Source organism: Pistacia vera, unplaced genomic scaffold (genome assembly GCF_008641045.1).
Source record: "Pistacia vera cultivar Batoury unplaced genomic scaffold, PisVer_v2 Contig451, whole genome shotgun sequence".
NCBI classification, from domain to species: Eukaryota; Viridiplantae; Streptophyta; class Magnoliopsida; order Sapindales; family Anacardiaceae; genus Pistacia; species Pistacia vera.
In genome coordinates this window covers 409,697-435,029 of record NW_022196281.1, presented here as the reverse complement: position 1 = coordinate 435,029, position 25,333 = coordinate 409,697, and the positions used below count along the sequence as shown (strand labels likewise).

The window sequence follows — 25,333 nt, the reverse complement described above, 5'->3', positions numbered from 1 at the left end:
CATGAAGCTCATTTTATGTTGAACTCAGGATATAATGTGAAACATAGACTGGATAAATATTCAAACTGAAGCTAATTTGCCTTGCAACTCTAAGATGGTGCCCATTTCCTTTCAAATTAGAAGCTTTATTCTATAAAATTGACCCTGAAGAAGCTTATGACCATGTATATTGGAATTACTTGGACTTTGTCTGGGAAGCTGAAGGTTTTTGGTAGTAAATGGAGAAGGTGTATTATAAAATACTTGTGTCTACGAATTTTTCTGTCTTTTATAATGGCTTTCGTAATATAATTTGGGGCTTTAAGGTTATTCAAAAGGCTTGACACGTTATCTTGGTCAACACTTGGTTGTAAAAATACGGTAGGGAGGGATCGAATTATCCTGCCTCATTTCAATGTTTTGATGTTACTATTCTTTTCTTTTGGGAAGGACTTTACTGTGTCTAGTTTCTTTGATTGTTGGAGTAGTTAGATTGGTTTTGGGCCTAAAGTTTTTAAGTTGTCCAAGAGTGTTATTACTGGTGTTAATCTGCAAGATCAGGAAGCTGTTTCTTTGGCAAAGAGATTGGGTTGTGGTGTTGGTGAGTGGTTGCTGCACAAAGATGTTCATTTGGGAAATAGATCAGGATGTAGTGTTGGTGAGTGCATGTAAACTACTGGAGTCTTCTTTTCATAGATAACCCTAGAAGGGTAAGCTATAAAACCCCATTCTCAAAAAATTGAAGAAAAAGATTGTATAGATGGAGCGTAGAGCATTTTTATGTAAAATGGGCTTTCAGTTTATTCGGTGTTTTTAGTCTTATTTATATCTTATCTTTAAAAAGAAAATTATTATTTAATATTATCATTATCATTATATTATAGGTTATAGAATTAAACAGTTTGGGAGGCTACAAGGGCTACAATTAGGCTCAATTTGGAATGCTCAAGTAAGAGGCTTTCTGAGAATGAATTATGTAATCATCCCATGCCTTTAGCCTCCCTTATAGTGAAGCAGAAAGAGTTAATGTTTTTGGAGAATAATTCTCTTTGGAGAGTAGGAATTTGCGTAGGATGAGGAGAATGAATAGTTTAGGAGAGTTGAGGATCTAATTCCTTCTTGGAACGAATCTCATATAAATTCAATTCCTCCTCCTTGATTCTTCTTTTAACTTGGATTCTACTTCTTTAAGAATATATCACATAGATGTAGAAGTAAGATCCTTACTATATTTACATAATTAGCCCTTTCTTGATGTAGAAGTAAGATCCTTACGATATTTACATAATTGGCCCTTACAAAATTCAGGCACTACATATACCATATATTCTTAACTTTTATATCATACACTAATTTTTTTCCATTTTTTATTTTATTTCATCAAACTACTACCAAAATTCAACTAAAATCTTGTTAAAGAGCTTTAACTGCCGTGCCCATAGTCATAATTTAATTTTCATTTTTATTTTATTTTTTATCATGATTTTATTTCGTACACCAAATCATTAAAGGGATGTTATCATCTACTTCCTGAAGGACGAGCTAATTTTAATACCTCCACAATTTTCATAAAGTATTAAATAACCCTCTGAAGTTAAAATGACGTCTAATAAAGTCAATAAAAGCCAAATGGCTCAAGAGTATCTAGAGAATTATACAAATTACAATAAAAAGGTCAATTGGATCAAAGGTTTTTTAGGTAGTTAATCAAATAAGGAGGGGATTTTAGGTAATTTTTGGGCTCATGAGTTAGGCCTTGCCACTTTTTTATTTTTTATTTTGATGTTCATGAGTTAAGCGGATGGAAGAGTAAAGATTTCAATTGGGTTTGTCCAATTTAATAAAGGTTAATTAAATTATATTATTTATATATAGACTAATTTTACAAAATATTTAAATTCGATCAATCATCAGTAATTAAAGCAAATTTAATCTGATTTGTTTGCAACATGGCGTGGCGATGCCACCTCATCTGCCACGTCAGATAAGTCTAAAATAAAAATAAAAAAAATCAAATCTAAAATCTCATTTTAGCAAATGAAATTTTGCCTACCTTAATCCCAAATTTCAAAACCTAAATTTTGAGGAGTAATGCTACAGTTACTGAAGGATGTGCACCGAATTCGTGCACCAAATGACGTGACGTAATCTTGACCGTCAATTAATTATGAATTAATATTAATCGACGGTCAGGATTTTACCACGTCATTCGGTGCACGAATTCGGTGTGCATCCTTCGGTAACTATATTATTTTCCAATTTTGAGTTCTCTTGCAAATAATATCAATCCCTAAACCCAAATTATAAACTCTAAATTTTGAATTCTCTTCCATATGCTTACTACCGAGTCTTCAAAACTGTTCATAGCAAATCTCTGACATTTAGATGAAAATATTTTATTTCTCATTGCCCAAGCTACACCCCTTTGTCTCTTTCGTTCCCCCTTGGAGTCACTGAATCGAATCAGAAATTGATTTTTGTGATTGGGAAATATGAGTTCAGAATCACAATCACAATCACAATCACCATCTCCTCCTCCTCGGCGACGGTCATCATGCATAAAGTGTTTCGATTCTCTTGCGTTTTGTTATTCACCTATTGATCAGATGCTGCTCTTGTAGACTTTTTAATTTCTGAAAACCAAACACACTTCTTGCGTTGAGATAATCAATTATTATCCTTTTCCATCCCCATTTTCATTTATGATGGATTTGGTTCATGGGGTTATGGGATGAGGAAGAAAAAAATTACTTATTTGGAGGATGTCTTCTGATAATTGTTTTCTTGCTTTTATCATATACAACACATGTTTGCTTGAGAGGCATGCAATTGGTGACCAGAGTTTGTCATCGATCCTCTCTGCTCCGCTTTTCTTGGTTATTGGTATGATCTTTAGAGGAAATTATGAGGGTGGATGACATATACATAATTGGACTAGCTCCTGATGAGTTGAAGTGGCCTATTTTGATTTACTGGTGTGAGGTTGTTGCTGAGTTGTCCTCTGCAAAGCGCTGTCTGTTGTGCTTGTTCTGCAGGAGCTGTTCTTGAATTATGTTGGTTCTTGGTTGTTGTTTCTTCTAGCTTATGGAATTGAGTTAGGCTCGGCTGAGGGCAAGTGTCCAGCGGTGAAGGTTGTATCTGGCAGTTTAATCTTCTTGTTGTTTGGGGGCCCTCCTTTGCATAGAAAGTCTTGCTTCTGTTGCACAATTCTTTTATTTTTTATTTATTTATTTATTTATTTATTTTGTTTTTGTTCTCTTAAGAAGTTTGGATGGTGGCATCTAACCTGCTGCTTTTTGTTTTGCTGGTCTTTTTGCCTTGTGGATAGCTGATGTTTTTAGGTAGGATGGTTTTTATGTATAACACATTTATATTGTATATGCTTTGTGATTAATGCATTTACCGTAATTGAAATGTGCTTCTAGACTTGCGTTTATGAGTAGTGAGATGTGAAATGATGTTTTATTTATTTAGTCCTTGAATATTCATCCACTTGACTTTGTGATTGCTTAATTATGGTCTGCTATTTATTTATCTATCTCCTTTGCAATTTAGTATAACAAAATTGATGCATGTAGTTGACGGTGAAGTTTAGGCTGTGCTTTGGCCATCATAAATGCTCATATAGTCAATGTGTATTGGCTTTTGTGCAGATTCTTCCAAAGAGACATAACTATACATTTCTTAATATATTATCCACATATTCGCTTTGCACTAATTACATTGTAATTAACACAAATATTTCAGCACCATTTCCATTCTAAGAGATTTACACAGTTCAATTTTTTTCAAATTTAATGGGGAGACAAATGAAAGAGAAACGGCAGTTAAGCTTATCAGCCTATGCCACTTCCTCAAGCCAACATAGAAATGAACTACCTAGGTGTCAACCAGAAGTAATCAAACTAATAGTGGCAGTTTCAAATACAATCAAATTGAATAACAGCAAAAGTTTTTGCCTAGACTTGCAATTCATCTTCAAACCAGCTGCTCCACTTGTTTGCTGAGGAGATTTCAGTTCAGGATGGAACTCTCACAAAAAGGATAGGTCATAAGCTTTCAATTTCTTCCGTCAAAAACAAGCATCCAGAATTTCATCATTCGTTCATTTTATTTCATCTAAATGTCCAAGCAGCCTTTTCCAGTTCAATATGGCTTCTTCTGGCATCCGAAATGTCCACATGTAGGGCTTCTCCTTCTCAAATGCTTCCAGAATTTCCTGCAACCAGAGGTTCTATTTTTGTTACTTGGAGTTCATAGCCAAAAAGGAAAGGTAGCCAAAGACATTACCAAAAGTCATAATTTGAGTCAAAGATATTTGTTAATTGTAAAATGGAACTAAAGCAGTTGATATGAAGATAGATTTTTGTTCACGCAAACACCATGTGAAAAACATGAATAATAGCAGCATTTTATCCAGGAAGGATTGAACTTCACAATTTTCCCATCCTGAAGAGGTTTGTGATAATCAATACACAGTCCCTCAAACACCACAGTTCATCAACAAAGTAAAGATACACAATCCACCGACAAAACATTGAAAATGCAAATTCTTTTTCTCACAATAATACAAGTACCAATAAAACATTGAAAATGCAAAATCTTTTACTCAACAATAATACACCAATAAAAGATGGAGTTCAAAACTTGTAACAACTTTAGATCCTACGATGAACACCCAAAAGGAAAAATAAAAAATAAAAAATAATATAAGGGATGCTCAAGTTGAAATTGAAGAAAATAAATCACAAGCAAGATAAAATGTGAATTGGTTGTGAAAAAATTAAAGTCCAAAAAGTATATTGATTTGGAAGTAAGTTTTTCCCTAGAGATTGAATATAATTTAAAACAAGCGATGCAATAAAAATAGAGTAAAAGAAGAATGGATCCCAAAAACAAATACAAAGTAAACAGCTTAATAAATAGAAGATGAACCAGGGCGGCCATCAAAAGTATGTAGAAATTATTTAAAGTAAATGAAAATGGGGATGGAAAAGGAGAATAATTGATTATCTCAGAGCAAGAAGTGGGTTTGGTTTTGAGAATTAAAAAGTCTACAAGAGCAACATCTGATCAACAGGTGAATAGCAGAACCCAAGAGCGTCGAAACACTTTATGCACGATAACCATCGCTGAGGAGGAGGAGATGGTGATTGTCATTGTCATTGTGATTGTGATTCTAAACTCATATTTGCCTAATCACAAAAATCCATTTCTGATTCGATTCAGTGACTCCAAGGGGGAACGAAAGAGAAAAAGGGGTGCAGTTAGGGCAATGAGAAATAAAATATTTTCGTCTAAATGTCAGAGATTTGCTATGAACAGTTTTGAAGACTGGGTAGTAAGCATATATGGAAGAGAATTCAAAATTTAGGGTTTACAATTTGGGTTTAAGGATTGATATTATTTGGGAGAGAACTCAAAATTTAGGTTTCGAAATTTGGGATTAGGGTGGGCAAAATTTCGTTTGCTAAAATGGGAATTTACATTTGATTTTTTTTACTTTTATTTTGGACTTATTTGGCATGGTAAGTGATTGACGTGACAGATGAGATGGCATCGCCCCGTCATATGTCACGTCATGTTGTAAACTGGTTAGTAAGAACCAATCGTATATATAGCATTATTGATGGTAATTTTGTATTTTGCATCATTTCAATTGCTAAAACTATCCCATCACTATTATTAATATTAAAGAAAAGAAAACATTTTTACCAATGCCTACATGACCTCACATCACTTCTAGGGATATTTTAGACATTATAAATCATTTACTTCATCAATAGAAATCATAAAGACATTCAAGTCATTTTCTTCGACAGAGTCAACTTGGGGTCATGGGGTTAAAACGTTGTACTTTATGAAAATCATAGGGGTGTTTAAGTTAGCTCATCTCTTAGGGGGTGGATGATAATAACCCAACCAATAAGCTACGTAGATTTATTGATAACATCTTGCAACATAATATTTATAAATTATAAACATAATAAAATATGATAACAAAATTATATTTAAAATTTCTATAAATATATTTGATATTTAAAATTATTAAATCTAATATGCTAAAAAAAATCTTAAATATATTTGATAATTATTGATACTAAATTAATATATGAAAAGTAGAATTTGAAATTTCAAACTTAAAATTTATAATTCTCAAAATATCTCAAACTTAATATATTTATATATAATACATGAGATCGGGTTGGCAATATGATAAAATAGATAGTGGGTACCATCTCCAACTTTTATTTCAAATTTTTTATTTATCTTTTATTAAAACAATATTAAATGTTTTGAAAAGATTTAGCAAAATTTAATAGTATTGTAAATTAATTTTTTTTAAAATTTATATTTTTAGAGGTAAAAGTTGATATTCTTTTTTACAAAAACTCAAATATATATTTGTCAAAATTTTAATATGCTAAATTCAATAATTTTACCTAGTTTACTTATGTTGGGTAAATTCTAAATAAATAATGCATGTAACTTGGAGGTAAAATATATTGGATTTCATTGCAAGGGGTTAGGAGTTTGAGTTGTTTGTTTATCTTTTATTTTTTATTTTTTTATTTTTCCTTACAAAATGGAATCTTATGGGACAAAAATTGTCAATTAATCAAAAGTATGGGTATAAGAGTGAAGTCACTAATAACTCTATCCTACTGTTTAGTCAGGTTAGGTTTTAGTTATTTATGCCGAACCCTAATGGCAATCATGGTAAATCTAAGAAAAAAATGAAAATAGGAGAAGAAAGAAAGGGAGGAAGAGAAGGGGAAAAAAAGGAAGAAAATGAAGGAAGCAATGTTTTGAAACCCGAACCGGACCGGGCAGTCGAACCAATCTGATCGGGTTTCGCTCATATTTCCGGTTTGAAGAGAGCAAATAACCGGGATTTTCAGTCAAACCGTTTCAAACTGCGGTTGGACCATCTCACTGTAGCAAACCGACGGTCCAACCGGTATTAAAAAGATTTCCGGTCCACACCCAATCCGGTTTAATCACATGAAATAAAATAAAAAATTAAAAAGTAAAAACCACAGTCGCACAAACACAAAGTCAAACTATCAGAGTGTCAAACCAAACCCCCAAAATTTTTAATACATTTTCAAGTTGCTTTTGAGCTGTGAGCTACTAAGCCGTCTGCCCCTTTTTCAGTTTTTCATCTTGGTTTGCTACTGCCATTCGCGATCTCCACTCTCCAGTCTAGTCCTCCTCTTCCTGTCCTCTATTCGCGATCTCAAAAGTCAGACCTCCTTCAAGCTTTCAGCTAAGCTTCAGCGATTCAGCCTCACGTCTTCACTCTTCAGTCTTCAAGTCTTCGGTCTGCTCTACTCTGCTTCAGTGCTTCTTCCTTGCCGTGGTTGGTCTGCTGCCTACAACTCTTCATTCTTCAACTTCCAATCTTCAACATGAACTCTTCAATCATCACCATCGCCATCTAAAAGCCTGCTTCTTGTTTGCCATTGCTGATCTGCCGGATTAGTCACTTTAGCTTAGATTTCAGCCTTCACATCTACCGCCGTCTGCTGCCATCTGCGAGTTGCTGTTTGCCGTGACCAAGTAACAATATACAAATTCCTATCTTTCTCTATCTTCTATGTCATATCATGATTCATAATATTGTATTGATGGCTTTATGTACAGATTTATGAACCATGTTAGTGGCTGGCTTTTGAATTTATGATGTGTAGAATCTGTAGATTTAATTATTTCTTGTTGTCTGTCTAGGTGGCTTGCTTGTTTTATAATGCTAGTGCCTCGTAATTTTGCTTAGAATTTTTAGAGAGTTGGTTCTGTTTTTTTGTTTGTTCATGTGGCCAGCCTACGTGTTTTACAATTTACACTTGTAGATTGTGTAAAATGTAAATTCGCCCCTTATTTTTTGTTTTGAAATTTGAATTGATTCATGATATTGTATTATTGACTTATTGTAATGTGATTTAAAATTGTGAAATGTGAATCAGTGAATCTAGCAATTTCTCTTGGGAAATTAGAAATTGATGGTGAAACTGTGATTTGTGGAAGTTGTTGACGTCACCGGCCCGACCGACCGGTCGGACCGGTCAAACCGTTTGAACTGGGAACTAGCCATTTGGCCGGGTCGACTTCCGGTCCGGTTTTCAGAACATTGGAAGGAAGGATGCAAACTGGAGAAGAAAGAAAGCTAAAAAAGGAGATGGGATAAAGGAGAAGGGGGAAAAGAAAGAAGGAAAAAATTAGAGGAGAAAGAAAACGTAAGTTACAATTGGTAATTAGGTGTACAAATTAAATTGAGTCAATTACTATTTTATCCTTATGTACCATATTGATTGTCAAAATTAAGAAAAAACCTCTTTATATCAAATTGACAATTTTACCCTTTAAAATTGATATGATCACGTGCCTATGTTGGTAACAATGATAAATTTAATGTTAAACTTATGTAATGACTATTTTAGACTTAGAAGCTGAATAAGTTATATTTTGTTTGTTACTCTTGGATTGTTTAGTTTATAATTTATATTAAATTAAGAAAGTTGAAAGTCCATTTTATTGTCCATTTGGAATTTGGAAATTTTCATTCAACTTTCTTGGGAAAATCGTCTCTTAAAATTTTCTATTCAATTCCTCATAACTATATTTTCCAAACCCGTTTTCTTATTAATCATAATACTAATCAGCAAACAACAAAACACAAACCCAATTTCTTTGAGACAAAAAAGCACATATTTCAAATACAAACTCAATCGAACAAAATTATTTTACGTTTACATAAACTAAAAACTCAATCAAAAAATATTATTTTATATAAACATCTGCAAAACCATTATGCAAGGCACTAAACCACTTACTAGAAAGGATTCAAGAAAAACAATGACATAAACCTTTTCAATCTAACGAGTCAACAAATACAAATCCATTAAACTCCCTATCACAATTAATCAACAAAAGTTTCATCTAATTAAAAAAAAAAAATTGAAATCAAAGAAGCTTCTACCATCATTGATCCCAAAAATGAAGCCCACTCTTCAAACATGAAGAATTTTTTTTGCCTAAAGCTCCAGTCAAAAAATGGGGCTTGCATTTTTTAAATAAGTAATATTATTTAAACCTCACTAAATTTCTATTAATAATTAATTTTATTTAAAACATCATTATTTTCTTAAATCCTCATTTCAAATTCTCTCTCTCACTAAACAACCGTTAGAGAGAAAGAAATACTCCACTCCTCAACGGCATGATACATACCCCAAGTGCTGGATTCAGATGTACCTGGGTTGGCTGAGCGCCCCGTCAACATCTTCCTCCCTAGATGTTGACGGGGCGCATATTCAATCACCGCATATTCAACAAATCTTGTTCCTCTCTCTCTCTCTCTCTCTCTCTCTCTCTCTCTCTCTATATATATATATATTATTTTATTTTTCCATTGATGGCCATCTCCTTAACAGGTCTGCATACTGTGATGCTCAATTACCACCTGAAAACCTAAAAGAATTCTTGCCACGTCTACTTCCGGTATAGTTAATGTTTGTTTAATTTCCTTTTCTTCTAGTTACTTTTTTCCCAGAGTAATTTTCCATGATTTTACTCATGTCTAAAACAACTTTTGTAGGTTTTGCTTTCAAATATGTTTTATGCTGATGATGATGAGTCACTTCTGGAAGCCGAGGTTGACTTTTCTGTTCAATTTGTCTTTGAATGATTTTGAATATTGTATTGCATAATTTATGTGGATCAATTTATTGTTGCAGGAGGATGAGTCTCTCCCAAATAGGGACTAGGTTTATACTTTATAATTTTTGTTTTTGAATACATATGCGTTCATATATTGTTTGTTCTGAAATCATGTTGTCTTGCTTGATATATTTTATTGAGTTTATCTATGTACACCATAGGATATAAACCTCGTTTTCATTCATCACGGTTTCACGGATCAGAAAACTTGGAAGATGATGTAAGTCGTTGCATCATCTTATTTATGTTAGCAGTTTTAAATTGCTTGGTTAAGCAATCACTCAATGAATATATGGAATTTACAGAAGTTGTGATTTAGTTAATATAATAGAGGATGTCATTTAGTTTTCTAAATGAACTGTTTGGTTTGCAGGACGATGACATAGTTAATGTATGGAATTTGCGAAAGTGTAGGGCAACGGCGCTTGATGTTCTCTCAAACGTGTTTGGGGATGAGATTCTTCCAACTTTGATGTCTATTATTGAGGTAACATCAATTAATTTAGTTCACATAGCTGCTAAGATTTAATTTCGATGAAACTAAAATTTTCTGCTAGTAGCTCTTCTTTCAATTACATGTTTTAGTTCTCAAGAATTTTTGCAGGCTAAGTTGGCAACTAGGGGCGATGCAGCCTGGAAAGACAGGAAGCAGCTGTTTTGGCTCTTGGTGCCGTAGCAAGGTTGGATTAATAGCCTTTACCCTCATTTATCTGAGGTAATCTTTTGTTGGGTGATCTTGATTTTTGAATCTGATTACAATTGGCTTGTGCCTAATTGGTGTGAATACAATGCTTAAATCTTTTTTTTTTTTTAAAAGAAAAAAAGAAAATTAGAGCTATGCTTAACACCAGTTTGTTACATTCATATTCCCCTTTAGACATTGCTTCTGCATTATTCCTTAATTTTTTTCGTCTTTTTAATCCATAATTCCTCTTGAAGAAGCCTTTATGTAAAATTTTGTCTCTTTCCAGGGGTGTTTATTTCTCTATTTACTCATGATTAAATCTGCATATTTGAATTACAATATATGCTGCACTGCTAATTATAAACTATTCATATTTTCTTAGTTTCTCTCCACCCTTTAATGAGTGGTGAGTATTACCTTTGTGCACAAATTGTCCCACATAATGAAGAGTTTTTATTTTCTGGGTCTACCTACTCATTCACTGACTTAGAATGTTTAGTTCATCAAAAGCAATACATAGATAGTGTAAAATCAGGAGCGGCCGTTGCTTTTTTGGGTGAGAAGAAGAAGTTTGTATCGTTAGCTGGAGAGAAAAACAGTGTGGAGCGGCTAAGTTTTTAACAAAATGAGAAAGATGAGTTTATATATGAAAGGATGAAGGGCCAAGATTCAATTCTTTCATCCAATGGCCAGAAATTGACTTATCAATTGTAAGGTCCTCATGCTGCCACGTCATACACAGGGTCAAACCAGTCAACTTGGGCTAATAGGCCCAATTGGTCAAATGGGTCCAATGGTTCAAATTGGTCTAATGAGTCTAAATCTTCCAAAACAGGTAAACCAAAATTGTTTTGAATATCGTGAAAGGCAAAATCACGCTCGGGATCATTGCTAGAAATTACATAGGAGTCCTAATTCAGACAAAAGTGGAAATTCAACCGTTCATCAAGTTATCACCATTCATGCTGGAAATCAAGTTCAATCACCACTGATTAGTACATAACAATATAATCAACTCCTTTAGATGATGAATCAGATCTCATCCACATCTACCGCATCCTACACATGTGCATTTTTTTTACTTGAATTTTATTAAAGATAATGTTTGGATTATTGATTTAGGGGCTAGTGATCATATTATTTGCAATCCAAAATTTTTCTCTCATAAAAACCATTGCATCATCTATATTCGTTTGTATGCCAAACAGGAATATCACCCCAGCCACCCACCCACATAGGAACAATTCCTCCCACCGAAAAATTAATTCTTAATAATGTTCTTTTTGTCCCTGCCTTCCATTTTAATTTTATCTCTCCAAAATTTTCACTGATAATAGTTGCTTTTTAAAATTCCTTCCTGACATGTGAATTTCAAAACCTTTTGACTAGGACACTGATGGGCTTTGATAGAGTCAATAATGGTTTATACTACTGGACTCCTGATGATTTTTCCAATAAATTTCAAAGTTTGTCATCTTGTATTACAGATAAATCTTTTCATTGTAATACAAATATCAATAAAAAAACTTTCATTCTCCATCAAAGACTGGGTCATAGTGCGTCAATCCCTCAACATAAATGTCCAATATGCCCTTTAGCAAAACAATCTCGTATAACATTTCCACACAACACATCCACTACTACACAACTTTTTTTTCTCTAATCCACCTAGACATTTGGGGTCCTGACCACACTCCTAACCATGATGGATCCAAATTTTTTTCTCACAACAGTAGATGATTTCTCTTGTGGCACATGGATCTTTCTTATGTAGTCAAAAGCCCAAACTTTCACCCATATTAAAAATTTCTTAACTATAGTCACCAATCAGTTCCATTCATCTGTCCAGCATGTCCAGACAGATAATGCTGGTGACTTCTTTAACCATCAATGCTCAACTCTTTTTTCCTCTCTTGGAATTCTTCACGAGAGTTCTTGCACATGTGCATCTCAACAAAATGAGGTAGTTGAGAGAAAACACTAACACCTATTAGAAGTAGCCCATGCCTTTAAACACTAAGCCAACATTCCTGTTAAATTTTGGAGTGAATGTATGATCACAACTACTTACTTGATCAATCGCATGCCAACCCGGATACACTCCTCAAAGTGCTAGCTTCTAGCTAGTTGGGGTGCAACTCGTCGAAAGGAATGGCAGAGGAAGGTCTGGCCCAGTCAAGGCAGGCCAATCGAGAGGTAGCCTTGTCGTTGCAGCCTAAAATTCAATGGGAAGTCACAACCCACACTTCACTTGATGAAGGTACCGACAACAGTTGGCGAGGGCTGTCACTGCTATAGTTTATGTCTCCTCCCTAAGAAAGGAAATGTCAGATGATGACATCTGCAAAGAAGGGAGAAAAGTTCCAGTAAAAAACACTCCAATATTATGACAACAAAATGGAAAATAAAACCAAGTGAAGGAGGAAGACAAACCTTGCACAATAGAAGGTAAAGCCTCAGTGGAAAATGGCGAAACAGAAGAAACTGCAAAAAACCTCTTTCTAAATGCGCAAGAATGAAAGCAATGGTGGATGACAGCCCAAGCCAAGGTGGCTATATATATAGGCAGGAAGGGATGCCAACCATTCATCATTCTCGAAACTGCCATCATTGTTGACGTTTCATTGCGTCTGAAGAAGAGGTACGGACGTCGGTTCACCATTCCCAATTGCCATCATTTCCAACGCACCTGTACGCCTGGGGAACGGGAACACGCGCATCTCAATTTATTGCGTCGTCAAGAGGTCAAGCGAATAGACCTCGGATGTGACTAAGCAACGTAGGCTAAAAGGTGTCAGGCGTGATGTATCGTTGGAAGATGTCAGGTTTGACAAGATAGCCCAAGCTCGCCCTAACGGCCAGGTGTCATGGCTTGTACTTCATCTATCGTGCAAATTGCTAGAGGAATGTTTTTGAAGCCTGACTTTGACTTCCAAAAACTAAGGGGTTAACGTTGTGCATAATTTTCTAACTGCCAAATTCATGCCACCTGTTTATAAACCATACAAAGATCTAGCGGTCAGAATCATCCCACGTGTTGCTCCCACAATAGATGACTGCTTAAACAAGCTCATTAGTATTAAGCATGGGTGATTAGACTTAAGCATGGGTGGAAACTGACTTAGATACGAATTTTGAGGGATTATGTATGTAATCTAGCCTGTAATACCAACCCCTAACCACCGTCAGATGGTTTGTATAAAAGGAAGGTCTCATCTCTGTTTTAGAGGATCGACCAATTATTATTCATACAAGCACAAGAAATCACTTAGAGAGAGTCTTAGCTCGCTATTACGTGTTTCCTCCTTGTAATCACTCTGTGTATACAACAAACATAAGCAATAATATAACAATAGACGTAGGCTAGGTTCTAACTCGTTGAACCGCTTTAAAAGTCTCGTGTTCTTGCATTACGAACACTCAAGTCTGTTCCTACCTGTTTATTTATAATCACACACACATCCTACCTATTTCCGCCGTGGTCGATTAGATATCTCTAATTGTTGTGAGTTTTCGTAACAACATATACAATAGGAACAAACTGGGCTTGTTTTTATTGGTGCACATTTCATTTGATAAGCAATTAAATGCTAGGTAAATGATTTATTTTTGGAATAACAACCTTGGAACAATATTCAAAATTTCAAGTGATAATTTTCTTTGTATTATACTTTAATCCATAATGATAAAAAGGTTAAATGATAAAAAACATCCATATTTGAAAATTAACCACACAAACGCAATAGTTATACTTACGTTAATTCTAACAATTAATGTTTATAAGTAACAATTAGTAAAGCCATACAAAGGAAGTCAAATCAAGAAACCATTCAAACATGCAAGAAGTGAACTAAATTTACAAACTCATTCTATGAGTAAATTTAAGCACACGTGTTGTAATTAAACCACCTGAGTAGCACCAGTTGAAGTAGTCTTTGGATGCAATGTATCATCAGAGTGCATGCCATGCTTTGTTGAATCATAAATCTCTCCATCACCCCACAGAGCATAAGCCTCTTCACCATGCACAGCATCATCTCCAATCAACAATTGCTCCTCGGCCATTCGCAATGGAATGACTAAGTTTATGAGCACACAAATAATAGATGTAACAACAACATTCCAACCGATGATAAAGGCAGCTCCTGCTAGTTGTTTGAGGAATTGGATTCCTCCCGAGCCTCCATAGACGGCGCCTCTTGAGTTTGAAACCGGTAAAAAGAGAGAGCATAGTGTTGGTTCAGCAAAGAGGCCGGTTAACAAGCCACCAAGAAGGCCAGCAACGGCGTGGGTATGGAAAACACCAAGTGTGTCGTCAATCTTCTGATGAAGTGTCCATCTTTTGTGTATTATCATCATGGTGAACCAAGGCACACTTCCTGACAATATTCCCATTACTATAGCTGCCCATCCTTGAACAAGACCTAATTCAAACAATTAACTACCCAATTATATCGTTTTCATTTATCTTTAACAACTTAATCATGATTATCTATTCATTAACTCTGTAAATCATTGGGGGTTGGGATATTGTAACTCAATATTATGACATAATATTTCACTAATTCTTATGAGTCGTTGATCCACTGGTGATAAGATAAAGGTTTACTGCAGTTACATTTACTTTCAACTCCACATCGCTGGATTAAAAAACATCAATAACTCAGAAAGTGTCAAAAAAATAAGTTAGTATCCTGACCTATTATAATAGATATACTAATTTACATTATAAAAGTGAATGATGGCTATAATAATTGATAATTTCAACTAATTTTAATTTTATAAAAGAAAAAAATAAAAATAAAAATAAAAAAAAAAAAAAAAAAAAAAACAAAGGATAGAGTAGTTATTTTACATAAATTTTGAATAATTTTTATCTATTTATATAACTCAGTTATAAACAAAATATTATTGATTATAAAGTAATTAAAGTTACACAATTCTTAATATATGTAACTTTCTTCCATTATTCATTGAACTACCTTAAATCAATTCCAAAGGGAATAAAACTAAGAAAGAGGTCTGTTTGATTTGCAACCTGAAAACAAATTTCTAAATTTAAAATATAATTATAATTGTAAATTGTATCTTAATATTTTAAGATGTGCATGAAGTAATATTTAAAAGTTGTTTTCATATTAAATATAATATTTTCTTTTTTAATTTTACGCTAATTTTTAGATCAAGATGCTTTTGAAAATATTAAGTATCCTTTTTTTTTAAAATAATAAATAAAAATTATATAATGCAATAATTCACCCAATCTTATAAGTGAAGACGTTCCAACAGGTTTTAGGTAATAAATTGTAGTCATTTGATTCATGTAAACGAAATACACAAGCTGAACAAGTCTAAAAAAACAGTCGAGTAAAATGGAAGAAGTTAGTTCATTTTGTGTCACTTTTAAACTATTAGATTTCAACAAGTCACTGACTATAATTTCTTACAACAAATTTATAGATCTGATTTAAAGAAATTGAATGGCACGAAGAAGGGCTTTTTGAGAAGTCCAAAAAATAATAAAAAAGGGAGTGGTCAACTAAATAATAAGAAATACCTGCACCAGGTGTAATACAAACGAGGCCAGTGATCATGCCCTGAACGGCACCAATAACAGAAGGTTGCTTGAAGAAAATGACATCAAGCCAAGTCCACACAAGAAGACTTGTTGCTGCGCATATGTTGGTGTTTAGGACGGCCAAAGATGAGTCAATATTGGCTGAGTATGGATCTCCGCCGTTGAATCCTGCCCATCCCATCCATAGCAACCCCGCCCCCGCTAACACCAATAGTACACTGTTTGGTAGAAATCTTTCCCTGTCCTTGGTTGATCTCGGACCCACCTGCATGTAAAAAATCAAACATACAATTGTTAACCACTGGAAAATGGCCCTAATTAGAAATTAAATAAAAAAAAAAAAAAACATTTTTTCTTTTGTAACCGTCTAAATATTTCATGAAAATAGTTTTAGAAGACAAGGCAAGGGGTATTAAAGATTACCCAGAAAGCAGTTGTTATGCCAGCAACTCCTGAAGAAAGATGAATAACATAACCACCAGAATAATCCATCACACCCCAATGAAACAAGAACCCGCCCCCCCAAAGACTGAACGCCCCAACCGTGAAAGAAAACGTTAGCCAAAGCGGCACAAAAGCCATCCATGCCTTTATATTCATCCGCCCAAGCACCGATCCCGCCAATAAAATCAACGTAATGGCAGCAAACACACACTGAAACCAAACCATTGAAGCCATCGGATAAAACGGTGTGGCCATGGCCGTTTCAACTGAACCATCATCGTGATACTGAGTAGTCTCAGGCAAAGCGGCTTGTTTGATGAGAAACTTTTGTCCCAAGGCAGGACCTGCTTTGCCCCAGAACGGCAAGAGCTTATCGCCAAAGGACATTTTGTAAGCCCAAATCACCCAACAAAGAACGACGGCGGCGAAGGCATAAAGGGCCATGAAAGCTGAATTCACTGCCCATTTTTTCTTTACAATGCTTCCATAAAGGATTACGAGGCCAGGGACGCTTTGGAGGCCGACGAGAGTGGCGGAGATCATTTGCCATGCGTTGTCACCTTTGTTTAACCAGTCGGGAACGGCGGCGGAGGTGTAAGCTTGGTAGGCGATTGGGACGGAGTTCGGGGGAGGAGTGGCCATGGTTATGGTGGTTAATGGAGTTGATTTTGTAGTGTAAATGTAATTAAAGAGTGAGAGAGAGATTGAGTATAATCTAATTTTGTAAAGGAAATAGTATGAGTTGAATGGTTAAAGGCGGTTTTTGGTCTTACTGACAACTGCCTTCTCGTGAATCTTTTTGATTCCTTAATTAGAATCTCTTTCCCTTATCATACAAATACAATGTTCCAATAACCTTACTGGGCTTAGGAGACCACTGGATAGAGATAATTAACTCCCTTAATATGAATAAATGATTGTGTTGGAAGTCAAGAGACTGAAGCAAGAGATGTTGGAGAACAGAAGTTGATAAACATTCAGCTGTGTTAATTATCTTTAGTTTACATGAAATATCATCTATATAGGGGAAGGGAGATTTATTTTCTCCATCATTTTCTACTCGGTTTTCTTTCTCTCTTGCAACATCGAAAGAAAGTGACAAATTTCAAACATTTTAAAGTTCTATTTATTTTTATATTAGATTTTGTTATCTCCATGATGGACGGCTATAATGGTTCCAAATGGAAGTGACATTCTGTGTTAATTATCATTTTCTTTTGGAACCTATTGTTAAATTTTTTATATTTTATTTAATTATGAACGTTTTGATGATCATATCAATAATTAACATTGTCATGCCTCCTTGTCATTTGTATGTATTAAATAAATATTCTTTTTCTTTTTATTTTATTTTATTTTATTATCGCTTGCAAAGGAAAGTTTTGCCACAAAACAAAATTATTTTTCTAAACAAATCTACTGAATTATTGGTATTATAGTCTCAAAAAATTAAGTCTTGAGGGTTTCTGTCTGGTTAAGTAAACGACCTCAAGATGAGGAATGGTCTATGAATAATCTTTAAAAATAATTAAAACAAATTCTCTGCAACTCCATAAACTACAAATCACTTCCCCTCTGTCTATTTTAGCTGTTAATTCTAACGGGATGATTAAAAGAGAAAAGTAATATATTTTAAAAAAAAAAAAATTAACAAATTAAAAAACGGAATAATCTGAAAAAATCTAGAAAAATAAAAAAACTTAAAACTCTAAAAAACTATAAATAAATAAAAAATGAAAATTGGAAAATTACATAAGACAAACCCTAAACTTAACAAAAGAATATTTAAATACAAAAGACGAAGAAAAAACTTTATAAAAATTAAAAAAAAAAAATTGCCAGCTCCAACTTGCCCAAGTTTGGTCGATGTCGACATAGCTTTTAGGTCATGCCATGTGTGTTACCGTGGGGTGACCTGACCAGGAATGGCCAAATCTGTGTTGTGCCTAGCACAGCTAGTTTGAATTAACATAGATTGGGCCACGCCATACCAGATTTCTCCTAATGTCAACTAGATCCAAGTTGACGTCTACCTGATCGAGGCCAACACCGACCAGGTCAAGCTCGATTTGTCCAACTTCAGCCAGATCTAGGCCATACACTAGTCACGGTTGGTTGTTGTGTTTTAAAATTTGGTTCGACCTGGCTGGTTGAAACAGTTCAACCAGGACATGGGGCCTTCACCAAGCTGGGTTACCAATTTTACTAGTTCATGGCAAACCCTAGAAATTAGGATGACGATCAGTGAACAATTGGTGGCTGAGATGTTGGGGGTTTTGAAGAGGAAGGGTTAGTGAGTCGAAAGGTAACGACAGAGGTGATTTTCGGCGAGTGCAAAGATCGAAAATCACAAAAATAAATCAATGGCAACAGCAAGTTGTTGCTAGCGATTGGCGCGCGAACAAAGGTGCGGTGAGAAAGGTTTTAGTTAGGAGGCTCAGGAGAGAGTTTTCGCGGTGATGGGGTGTGTTGTCGACGCTGGAAACACGCCTTATTGGACTTGGGTTGTCGACGTTGCTGATGTAATTTGGGGTGTTTTTGCAAGATTTAAAACCTATATTGACTTATGTGTAATTTTTAGGTTTTTTTTTTTTTTTTTTTTTTGTTGGATTTCAAACCTTTTGACATGCTAATGTCATCAGTTTGACTTGTCGATCAAACTGATTCAACCGATCAACTCGGGACCCAGCCACTTGACTAGGTTTCACCCTGGGTCGGTTATTAAAACAGTGGTTGGTTGTTGGCTAAATTATGCAACTTTTAATTTTTTTTAAAAGTTTTTTGATTTCTATATTAGTTTACTTTTCAAGTTTTTAGAGTTTTTTTTTTTTTAATTTTTTGGTTTTTAGAATTTTTTTAATTCTTTAACTTCTATATTGTTTTACTTTTAAATTTTGTAGACTTTTAAGTTTTTTTTTTTTTTTGTTATTATTATTTGTTAATTTTTTTTATTTATGTTTCCTTGTTAAAATTTTGTAAGTTTGAAAAGTTATTTTTATATTTGTAATGTGGAAACATGTCTTATTTGTGGCTTTCACCTCCCTTTCCTTAGCCCTTAAGATTTGTATTAATTAAGCCAAACAAATTGCATTAGTTGATTATAAATGATAAAAGTAGAGATGGGCAAGGCCCAATCCTGTCCGAACCTGAGACTGGGCCCAATAGGATTGGTCTCAAATTGGGACCGATCCCAGACCCATGAGAAATATTAGGGCCCGAATTGTTCCCTAGGAACAGTTCTAGGTCCTATGGGCATGGAAAATTATTTTACCCCCCTAATTTGCAAAATTTCAGTTTAGACCTTATATTTATTGTCAATTTAATATATAACAAGGTGGTTATTGATATTTCCCGAGGGTGTATGGGAAATTAAGGGTGGGGGTTTGGGCCCAGCCTTGGCACTGGTCCTAGGCTTGGGCCTTGGATGAGGGACCAACCCAAGGATTGATCCCAAGCCCGGGCCCTGGAGGAGGGACCAACCCAAGGACCGGTCCCTCCTCATGGGCCTAGTCCGGGTCTGGGCCTGAGCCCTATAGGACCTGTCCTCCCAAGGACCAGTCCTAGGTCCCCTTTTTTGGGCAATCCCATTGGGCCCAAACTAAATTCCCACCTCTAGATAAAAGGGACAAGTTTGTCCCAAGCAAAGTTTATTTAACGTTGAAGGGCGGTTAAGAGATACTGTAAATACCTATTTGTATTGATTATTTGTGAGAGAAACAAAGAGTTTTAAGTTTATTTGTAAGACTAAAGAAAGTAACTATTATATTAGTCCCGTATCTCTTAATTCTCTCATTTTGGCCCTTTTTTCTTTTATTTGTTAAATTAATCTCTTGCCTTGAGTTAATTATTATAAAACAATTTGGTTATTTTACTTTTTATAAGTTTGGTATTTTAGAGCTTTGTTTGAGTTTGTATAAAAAATTTATATTTTATATTATTATTATTATTATCATTATTATTTTTGATATTATCTACACTGATGTCAACGCAATCTTAGTGCACAATCACTATAATCATGGGATTGCATGCTGAATCTGATCGCAATCACGGATTTACCTCACTTTCCTTTGCAAAAATTATGTATAAATACCCCCTAAAACAATGAGAGAGGGGTTACCAAATTATTCTAGGTAAAATACACATTTTTTGTAAGCTCTCAAAAACAATAAGATAATAGTGGACATAGGCTAAAGTATCAACTTGTCGAACCACTTTAAAAATCGTCTTGTGTTCTTATTTTATTACTCATCTATTATTCATTGCTAATTTTCATTTAATCACACACATATCTATTCTGATTCCACCAAGGTCGATCGAATTTCTCCGGTTGGTGCGAATTTTCGTATCAACATTTTTGCGCTAGAAGGAGGGTCCCCCCGACAAGCTCTTTTATTCCCAACAGGAAGCAATTCCCATAACACTTTCGATCACTGGAAAAGTCGTTATGGCCTATACTAGATCATCTACAGTATTAAGAACAACAATCGAAAACCACGATAATATGGAAACAACTCATCAGGAAGTCAATTAGACCGCTGCTCAAAGTCACTTACCACTAGTACCACCCCAACATGTCGCCAATCAGTTAGGGGCAAGAACTTCCAACCCGAAAAATGGGCAACTGATGGACATGATAAGGTCGCTACTTGTACAAGTGGTGCAACAAAATGTGGCACAGTTGAGAGAGGAACAACAGACCAATCAGGAACTTGACCAGTTACTCTTCACCGAGCCTACCCCCAACAGGTAGAATAGGCCAGTTGGCGAACAATTTGGTTTATCAGCGGCGAGAAGTGACCGTCAACCCCAACGGGAGAGGACACACATCACTCACGAACATGAGACCCAGGAACAGATTAATCTTGGAAGGCGACCGGGCAAGGAGCCCATGGGGGAAAAGGAAAATAATGGTCGCTGTGGAGATTCTTGTCTTAAATGACGAAATGCCTAGCACCAGCATGCTAGTTTTAGCCCACGCCAAAGGCAAGCTCATACCTTGTAGGCACGCGATATTAGTCATGCATGCCAATCTAGCAATAACAATTTATGTTTCGATTTTAACTAACGTCACGGGCAAGAAGCTAAGGAGTACAACAGTACGTATTACCCCAGCTCTCATGATTCTACTTCGCTTATGCGTGCAAATGCAACACCTAATTTTACCTCACTAAATTCTAAAGCAAAGTCATGTTGTAGAAAAGAGCAAGGGTCTTTCCCACAGAGGATTTGTGAACTTAATTAATTATCTACTTCTAATGGGTTTGTCATGAATTATGAAAACTCAACAAAAACTAGCAAACTAAAATTAAACAAAGTAAAACAAGCAAACAATCACGAAAGAGATGAATAAGAGAAGTGAGATTGAAGGTTTATTCGCCACCACTAGACATGAATTAAATATAATAAAAGCATTCTTTAACTTTCTACCCTCTTGATCACATTAGCTCAGAAAATACCAAACGTTGATAAGTCCCGCATCTCTCCATATTGAGTCATTAGACTAGACACGGTCATAACCCAATTCCCAATTCCCTATTTATTAAATAACCTAGGATACGATCTCTAGATTCAAAGTAATAAAAGCATTAAGTTGCGAGAGACCTACTGAATCAAGGCTAAACTCATATGGTTAGTTTAGTTATCTTGAGTGATTACCCCCCATGTATGCAAGCATATACTTTACCACTAGTTATTTAGGTTAATAAAGCGATTCCATACTAAGCAACCTAAATTGGCATTAATAGATTAATCCTAACAATTTAATTGCGCACTTAAACTATTGAGACAATCTATCTAAACCCTATTCACAGAGAGATATTCACATAACTAAGAGGGATCAAAAGATAAATAGATGCATATTTTATTAATTTCAAGACATGTCTAGGGTTTTGAAATGACCCTCAATCACAAAAAATTAATTACTCATGGACAAGAATAAAAAACATAATCATATCAATGAATAACAAAATAACAATAAGAGATAAGAAAAACTTAGGGAATCTTGGTAATGGAGATCGAGGTGCTGACCAAGTTGATGTTCCCAAATATTCTCAAGATCCTTTGCAACGAATTGGCGGTCCAATGACTATGGCAAAGACAAAGAGGATGAAAGAGGCTTTGCAAGGCTTGATCATGGAAGTGCAATACAAAGAAGTTATACTAGAAGACTCTAAGACTAAATTCGAAGATTTCAAAGCTTCAACAAGGATGACCTATTATCTTTTTATGCAAGGGGTAGATTCGGAAGATCAAGTTGGATGCAAGGATTAATTTAGGAATTAATTTTCGTTTATTTAATCTTAGGCTTTTTTTTATGTTTTAATTATCATTAGATTATTTAGTCTTTTATTTATTTAAAGTTTATTTAGGCCCAATTCGCTTGTACTTAGGCCCAACCCATTTTTCAATTAGCTAGGGTTTGTTGCTTATAAAAAGGGGCAGCCATGTTATTTTTGGGGGATAGATTATTATCAATTGAAGTTTATTTCAGAAAGCTACTTGCTTTGCCTTCTTGTGTTCTTGATTGAATGCTTGAATCTTGACTTATCAAAGGGAGTGATCAACCTTCGTGGCGTCTCAAGATTGGGGTTTTAAGGACTTAGTTTCCTTAGGGTTCTAATTTGATCATCGTCAACATGTTCCTAGCAAACCAACTTGTTCCTATTCTATCATTTCGTATTAGAGCTTTGGTTGCTGGAAACAAGTTATTTATCTCCAACACTCTTTGTTTGCATTCTTGATTCAAAAAAAAAAAAAAAAAAAAATTGAATTCGTCTTTTCATAGTTCTTCTACGTAAAAAAAGAAGCAGCAAAAAAAGAAAAAAAAATAGAAGAACAAAGTGGCAATTTCGAGTTGTTAAGTTTCCAATTCTTGTTTTTCTTGCTTGAGTTTCTTATTCTTGTTGAATTAGTTCCCTTTATTCTATTCTAGTTTCCTTTTTATTTTTTTCTAGTTTCCCTTTATTTTTGTTCTAGTGATTGTTTCAAGCATATGCAAGGTTGTTTTGTGTCTTTTGCCTTCTTAATCATTTAACGTCAATTCCAGTGATTTCTTTCATATGTCTTTTGCTTCCTTTTAGAGTTTTCTTATTTTTCTTGGTTCTTTAGAGTCATCTTGGGTCTTTCTTTCAATTCACCGTTTGCCTCAACTAAGTTTTTAAAGTTCTGATTTTTGAGATTGTCACCATCTAGCTGATTGCTTCTTGAGATTTGTTGAATTCTTTGATCCTGTTAAGAACATAAAAGGGCCTGGCTTTGCTTTGAGTGTTAAAAGGCAAGAGAGATCATCATCAAGAAAAAGCCAACATAGTGTGAAACACGAGTGATAACAATCTGATTTGAGAGCAAACACGTGAGGGAGTGTGTGAGGAACAACACCTTTTATTTTATTTAATTTTACAGGTTGAAACCATGAGTAAGGAATGAGGAGAACCACAAGAGGTCGACATGAAATTCTTCATCAAGGCTGTTAATGATCAATTTAAATTGCTGAATGCGAGATTGAATGATTTGGAGTCCTCTTCCAGTTCTAAATCACATAGAAGACATGAGTTCGACGAAGAAGACGAAGCTAATTCCGAAGTGGAGAGAAAAAGTTATAAACGGGCCAAGAAGGTTGACTCCAAAGGAGATAACAATATAGGCAGTATAAAGATTGCAATTCTGACTTTTCAAGGAAAGAATGATCCTGAGCCATACTTGGAGTGGGAAAGAAAGGTTGAGCACGTATTTGATTGTCATAATTACTTCGAGGAGAAGAAAGTAAAGCTAGCAGCCGTGGAGTTTACAGCTTATGCAGGTATATGGTGGGATCAATTGGGGATCAATAGGCACAGGAATGGTGAGAGGCCTATTCAGTCATGGGAAGAGATGAAGTTGGTGATGCGCAAGAGATTTATACTTAGCCATTACTATAGAGATTTGTATAGGAAGTTGCAAGGATTGGTTCAAGGTTCCGTGAGTGTAGAGGATTATTATAAGGAGATTGAAATCGCCATGATTAGAGCAAACATAGAGGAAGACAGAGAAGCAACAATGGCTAGATTCATTGCCGAATTGAACAAGGAGATTGTTGACGTGGTTGAGTTGCAACATTACGTAGAGATGGAGGAGCTACTGCACAAAGCCGTTAAAGTGGAGAAGCAAATCAAGTCCAAGAGGTTTAGATTTGGTTCGTCCTCTAGCTCTCCTTGGAGAACAAATTAGAAGGACAACAAAGTTGCCTTCAGAACAAAAGAAGAAGCAAAGTCAAAGAATTCGGTTGCTGTTCCTAAAGGTGAACCCGAAACTAAAACTCTTAATTAGTCATGTGATATTAAGTGTTTTAGGTGTTAAGGATTCAGACATATTGCTTACGAATGCCTAAACAAAAAGGTTATGGTTGTACGGCCAAATGGAGAAGTCGAAAGTGCTAGCTCAACTGACGATGAGATGCCACCATTGGAGGATTGTTCTGATGTTGAAGTGGAAGAACCTATGCATAGTGATTTACTTGTTACAAGGAGAGCCCTAAGTATACAACTTAAGGATGAAGGAGATGAGGAGCAACGTGAGTATATTTTTCAAACAAGAATAGGAAACTCAAGCAAAAAACAAGAATTGGAAATTTAATTCAACAAAAATAGGATACTTAGCAAAGAGGACAAGAATGGGAAATTTAACAACTCGAAATTGCCACTTAGTTCTTTTTTTTTTGGCACAGAAAAATAAAGCACAATTTTTTTTTTTTTTTTTGAATCAAGAATGCAAACAAAGTGTGATGGAGATAAATAACCTGTTTCCATCAACCAAAGCTCTGATACCAAATGATGTAGACTCTCTAGGCGAATTACCCTAGGAACCCACGAACTCAATGGAATAGGAACAAGTTAGTTTCCTAGGACCGTGTTAAGGATGATCGAATTAGAACCCTAAGAAAACTAAATCCT

The 25,333-nt window shown here is 35.0% G+C and overlaps 1 protein-coding gene, 1 long non-coding RNA gene and 1 pseudogene across 3 annotated transcripts; 2 read left to right on the top strand and 1 right to left on the bottom strand.

Annotated features, from left to right (window-relative positions):
* LOC116144695 overlaps positions 1–25,333 on the top strand; it is a 71,450-nt pseudogene that overhangs the window by 13,471 nt on the left and 32,646 nt on the right.
* Positions 9,374–10,613, top strand: LOC116144697. Of its 2 annotated transcripts, XR_004130299.1 has the most exons (6): positions 9,374–9,480; positions 9,578–9,634; positions 9,717–9,746; positions 9,861–9,919; positions 10,073–10,186; positions 10,304–10,613. It is a non-coding gene; the product is annotated as an uncharacterized LOC116144697 (long non-coding RNA). The 2 variants fall into 2 exon arrangements; XR_004130300.1 differs by lacking the exon at positions 9,717–9,746.
* On the bottom strand, positions 14,189–17,265 carry LOC116144694 (ammonium transporter 3 member 1-like). The gene is made up of 3 exons (XM_031430145.1): positions 16,386–17,265; positions 15,942–16,227; positions 14,189–14,808 (listed from the first exon to the last, which is right to left on the bottom strand). The coding sequence occupies exons 1-3, from the start codon at positions 17,046–17,048 to the stop codon at positions 14,285–14,287; spliced, it is 1,473 nt and encodes a 490-aa protein (XP_031286005.1). The 5' UTR covers positions 17,049–17,265; the 3' UTR covers positions 14,189–14,284.